Source organism: Muscardinus avellanarius (genome assembly GCF_963383645.1).
Source record: "Muscardinus avellanarius genome assembly, chromosome: 11".
NCBI classification, from domain to species: Eukaryota; Metazoa; Chordata; class Mammalia; order Rodentia; family Gliridae; genus Muscardinus; species Muscardinus avellanarius.
Window position 1 is genome coordinate 16,450,823 of NC_137797.1, and position 6,000 is coordinate 16,456,822.

The 6,000-nt window shown below is 42.4% G+C and overlaps 1 protein-coding gene across 2 annotated transcripts in view; it reads left to right on the forward strand.

Moving 5' to 3' along the window:
- CRY1 (cryptochrome circadian regulator 1) overlaps positions 1-5,720 on the forward strand; it is a gene marked incomplete at both ends in the record, with an annotated part of 66,481 nt that extends 60,761 nt beyond the window's left edge. The window contains 2 exons of one of the 2 annotated variants that reach the window (XM_080706529.1): positions 5,482-5,553; positions 5,629-5,720. In XM_080706529.1, the coding sequence (XP_080562655.1) occupies positions 5,482-5,553; positions 5,629-5,720 (164 nt within the window). The remainder of the gene's footprint in view (positions 1-5,481; positions 5,554-5,628) is intronic. The other variant, XM_080706530.1, reaches the window with a different exon arrangement.
- Between the last annotated feature and the right edge of the window lie 280 nt (positions 5,721-6,000).

Genomic DNA, 6,000 nt, shown 5'->3' on the forward strand with positions numbered 1-6,000 from the left:
GTCTGTTTCCTATAGCAGTGCATTTTACTAGTTTATTTTTCTATTATAAACAATCTATTCATCAGCATTATTAGTCATTAGGGAAATACAGAATAAAAACATTGTGATATAGTACTTTACACCCACATAGGGTGACCAACTGCTCCTAATTACCTGAGATTGATGAGTTTTCTTGGACACAGAACTTTTCAATGCAATAACCTGGACAATACCAGGCAAACTGGGGCAAGTTGGTCACCCTACACCCACTAGAATGGCTAAACTAAAAACAGAACACCAAATATTTTAAAGCATATTAAAAAAAAAAAAAACCTTTCTGAGAAGTGGAGTATAAAATGGTATTGCCACTTTGAGAAAAAAGTTTAGGATTCTTTTTTTTTTTTCTTTTGTGGTACTGGGGAGGGAACTCAGGGGCTTTCTAGTTCTGGGCTACACTCACAGTACTATTTTATATTTTATTTGAAAACAGGGTCTCAAAGTTGAGAGCCTCACTAAGTAGCTGAGGCTAACTTCAAACCTGCGTGATCCTCCTGTTTCAGCCTCCCAAGTACTGGGATTACAAGCGTGCACCACCACGATGGTTCTAGTAATTTTTTTTTTTTCGGGGTCTGGGGATGGAACCCAGGGACATTCGACCTCCGAGCTACACCCCCTGCCCTATTTTTTATTCTTTATTTTGAAGCCGGGTCTCATTGAGTTGCATAGGGCCTCACTAAGTAGCTGAGGCTGTCTGCGAACTGTGATCCTCCGGTCTCAGCCTCCTAAATACTGGGATTACAAGCGTGCGCCATCACGCCCGGCTACTAGTAATTTTTTAAAAGTAGTTTCTTAAACATAAATTTATTGTACAAACCAGAAATTCTGTTCCTAAATATCTGCCCAAAATAAAACCTGTTTCTACACAGTAACTTATAAATGATTATTTACAGCAGCTTTACTGTATAGTAATCGAAAGGTGATATATCTACACAATGGAACATTACTTATGAAAAGAAACAAAAACTGATGCATACTGTAACCTGTGTGAAACGAAGACATTATGTTAAGTCAGAAGCTGGGGATGATGGTGCACACTTCTAATCTCAGCATTTGGGAGGCTGAGACTAGAAGATCACGGTTCGCAGACAGCCTCAGCTACTTAGTGAGGCCCTCTGCAACTTAGTGAGACCCTGTTTCAAAATAAAGAATAAAAATAGGGCTGGGGGTGTGTGTGGCTCAGGGGTCAAATTCCCCTGGGTTCCATCCCCCGATCTGCAAAAAAAGAAACCAGATGTGAAAAGCTATAGACTGCATTATTCCACTCACAAGAACTATCTAGAAATAGCCAGTCTTTAGAGACAAACAAAGTAGATTGGGCTACCTTGGTTTTAGGTGTAAGAATTGGGAATGAATGCAGATGGCCCTGGGGGATCTTTTGGGAACAATGGAAAATATTCTAAAACTGAATTATAGTGATGGTTACATAGTTCTTCAAGTTTTTTTTTTTTTAATCACTGAATTATACATTTAAAACAAGTGAATTTGAGGGCCAGGAGTGGTGGCACACACTTGTAATTACGGTACTGGGAAGGCTGAGACAGGAGGATCGCAGGTTTGAGGACATTCTCAGCAGGTAGTGAGATTCATCAACCTAGTGAGACCCTAGGAATAAAATAAAATAGGTCTGGGGACATAGTTTGAGATGAACGGCCCCAGGATTAAATCCCCAGTAACACACACACACACACACACGCAATGGATAAGTAGATTTTAGCTGGATTCAGTGACAGGCCTCATCATACCTGGCTGATGAGGTTTTTTTTTTAAAGTTAAAAAAGACAAAACTATAGTACTAGAAATCAAGAGAGTGATACCTTTGGGGAGGAAGGGAGAAATTAATAAGATCAAAATATTTAGGAATTTCCCTATCTGGTATTTTATTTCTTTAGAAATAATATGGTAGGCATGCACTTAGGCCTCCCAGATCTTTAGAAATTTATAAATATCTTATAGCCTATAACTTTCCTTAAGATGTAGTAAATTCTGTTTTCTATAGCATAAGAAACTGAGTAAAGAATAGAGCTTTGCTGACCAATTAGCTTGAAACAAGGTTAGCCACAAAATCGGCACTCTCCACATTCATCTGTCTTCAGGGTCATTACTACAGCAAAACTGAAAAACGTTGAGAGTATATCAGATGGAAAGTAAAAATAACTTTTATTTTAAAAAGTATTGTTCCTTAGCTGACTGTGGTGGTACACACTTGTAATCCCAGCACTTGGGAAGCTGAGATAGGAGGATCACAGGTTTGAAACTATCCTCAGCAACTTAGGTCCTCTGCAACTTAGACCCTATTTTAAAATAAAAAGTAGCCAGGCGTGGTGGCGCACTCTTGTAAACGTAGCATTCAGGAGGCTGAGACCGGAGGATCGCGGTTCATGGACAGCCTCAGCTACTTAGTGAGGCCCTCTGCAACTCTGTAAGACCCGGTTTCAAAATAAAGAATAAAAAATAGGGCAGGGGGTATAGCTCAGAGGTCGAATGCCCCTGGGTTCCATTCCCAGACCTGCAAAAAATAAAATAAAATGTAAAATAGGGCTAGGGGTATAACTTGGAGGTATAATGCCTCAAGAGTTCTATCTCTAGTGCCAAATAATTGAATCCTGTAGTTGGTGCTCTTTTTTTATGCCTGGTTGCCTTCTCTCAATGTTTTGTTTTTTAAAGTTATTCTCATTTATCTTAGTACTAGAAGAAAGAATGGAACTGATGAATTTGAGAAAATAAAACCAAGGTGATTAGTTTATGGCATATCCTAAGGGCCATCTCTATGAATCTTTAAGCAAAATGTGTATCTTTCAAGTCGGGCATGGTAGCACATGCTTGTAATCCCAGCATTTGGGAGGCTAAGACAGAAGGATCACAGGTTCGTGGACAGCCTGAGCTACTTAGTGAGGCCCCTTGCAATTCAGTGAGACCTTGTTTCAAAGAATAAAAAATAGCCGGGTGTGGTGGCGCACGCTTGTAATCCCCGCGCTTGGGAGGTGGAGACAGGAGGATCACCAGGTTCAAAGCCAGCAGGTTCAAAACTGGCTTAAGAGACCCTGTTTCCAAATAAAAATATAAAATAGGTCTGGGAGTATAGCCCGGAGGTAGAAGGGTTCCATCCCTAGTACCACCAAAAAGAAAATAAAGAATAAAAAATAGGGCTGGGGGTGTAGCTCAGAGCTAGAATGTCCCTGGGTTCCATCCTCAGTACCACACACACAAAAAAATGTATCTTTCTTTATCCAGAAAAACCACTGTATCCTATACCAACAGTTACCTTAATAATAATACTTCTTAGTGATGTTATATATCTGCCTCCCCCTCCTAGATCTTGAACCTCTAGAAGGCAAACTCCATGTCTTATTAATATTTGTATCTCTTTTACCTGGTATAGTCCATAGCATAAATAGGTACTCAGCAAAGTATAAGATACAAAGAAAGAAAATGTGTAAGGTATAAATACTGTAGAGCTGGGCATGGTGGTACACACCTGTAACCTGTAATCCCAGTACTGGGGAGGCTGAAACAGGAGGATTGCAGGTTTGAAGCCAGCCTCAACAGCTTAGTGAGGTCCTTAACCTTAGTGAGACCCTGTTTCCAGATAAAAAATAAGCTGGACTGGGGGTGTGGCTTGGAGGTAGAATGCCCCTGGGTTCAATTCCTGCCCCCACACACATAAAAAAGTGTGATCATTGAAAATGTCATTGGTATTTTTATTGTGGTAGAATATACATTGCATAAATGTACCATTTGAGCCGTTTCAGGTTCACGGTTCGGAGGCATTAAGTATTCTGTAGCTGTGTGAAGTTCTGCATGATGCTTCGCAGTGCTGCGTGGTGACAGTGCTGCGCAGGGCAGGGGCAGGAGGAGCCCAGCCGGCGCAGACTCCGCCACAGCCTAGTCTGACCTTGCGCTGTACAGCCGCATGCCAGACACCTTCAGGACAGTTAGAGATGCCGTTCTGTGAATGACTGAGTAGAAGATTTAAAATAAAGTGAATGGAAATGTCAGTGCAGAGTACTGGTTTATTAACTTATGTGGAGATATCCCCTCCTAGTGATAAGAGATCCCACACATGATCCACGGCATCCAGTTTCCCAGCTTTGAGTGCCTGAATTCTTTCATCAAAGGTACTTGATTATAAAATAAGAGTAGGTAGTTTCGTTGAGGCCTAAGGCGACCTGTCCAGGGGCCAGGGCTCATCCTTTCCTCAGTCTGGACTCACTGGCAAAATGTTGTTCTGCAGTTTGCTTTTCTATGCTGCCATCCAGCCCTTTCTCCTATAACACTGCTTCTTTGAAGTGTTGACTTTTGGTGCCGGGCGTGGTGGCGCACACTTGCAATCCCCACACTTGGGAGGCAGAGACAGGAGGATTGCGCAGGTTCGAAGCCAGCCATGCGCGCTGGCTTAGGAGACCCTGTTTCCAAAATTAAAAAATGTGAAAATAGGTCTGGGAGTGTAGCCTGGAGGTATAAGGGCTTCCAGGAACCCCAGTACCACCAAAAAAAAAAAAAAAGTGTTGACTTTTGCTCAGGCTAAGAGAAGGCACTCGTCTGTCTCTTCTCATTACTGTGTGGTTCGAGTGGTTGAACTGCATCACGTGGCAGCGCCTTATCATCTCAAGAGAGCGCGTTTAGGAGGGGCTCATAGGGAGGAATGTGGAGGAAAGGGTCAGGATGGAAGGGAGGCCGGCAGTCTCGCTGGCCCTATGTTTTACCTTCATGGTCAAGTTTTAATTATCACCTGGTAAAGAGATGTTTCTTAGAAAATGATTGCCAGTAGCAGGATATTGTGGCACACTCCTTTAATCCCAGTACTTGGGAGGATAGTAGGTTCAAGACCAGCCTGAGCAACTTAGCAAGACTCTCAGCACCCTAGTGTGACCTATTTAAAATTAGAAAACAAAGCCAGGTGTGGTGGCGCACGCTTGTAATCCCAGCACTTGGGAAGTTGAGACAGGAGGATCGCACAGGTTCGAAGCCAGCCTCAGCTACTTAGTGAGGCTCTCAGCAACTTAGACCCTGTTTCCAAATAAATATAAAATAGGTCTGGGAGTGTAGCCCAGAGGTAGAGTAGAAGGCCTCTGGGTTCCACCCCCAGTACCACTAATAATAATAATAATAATAATAATAATAATAATAATAATAGAAAACAAAAGGGCTGGGGTGTAACTCAGAGATGGAATGCCAGAAAGAGAGGAGGGGAGAGGAGGAGGAAAGACTCAGCAAAGAAGGGAGAGAAAGACAAAGGAGCAGAAATTATCAGTGATTTTGCCTTTGAACTATCAACATTTCTATGAGCCAAGCTTTTTGACTTTGGCATGTGATTTTTGGTTCATATGGAGAATTGTTTAAAAGCATATAAGTAAACATATAAATAGTAAAAACTTAATTTACAGTCTTAACATATCTTAGATTTTATTTGCGGTAATTTCGCCGTGTTTTAAATACAAACAGGTGGCTCTCGAGGGAGCGGTGTTTTACCTTGTGCTCACGGAGACAGTCAGCCGACTCAGCTCTTGAAGCAAGGTAAGAATGAAGCCCTGGAGCGCGCTGTGCGCTCAGGGGACCATCCTAACGCGCATGCTCTGAATGTGCAGGGAGGAGCTCCGCGGGCGCCGGCCTCAGCAGCGGGAAACGCCCGAGCCAGGAAGAAGACCCACAGAGTATTGGTCCCAAAGTCCAGAGACAGATGAGTTCATAAGGTAAATATTAGAGCTTTATTTATTGCTTTAGTCGAATATGAAATTTAACATAAACAAATGGATTTTAATCTCTATGTTTGTTTGTTTGTTTGTTTGTTTGTGGTGGTACTGGGGATGGAACCCTTCTACCTTCGGGCTACACTCCCAGACCTATTTTATATTTTTATTTGGAAACAGGGTCTTTTAAGCCAGCGAGGGGCTTCGAACTTGCACAATCCTCCTGTCTCCGCCTCCCAAGCATGGGGATTACAAACATAGGCCACCAAACCCG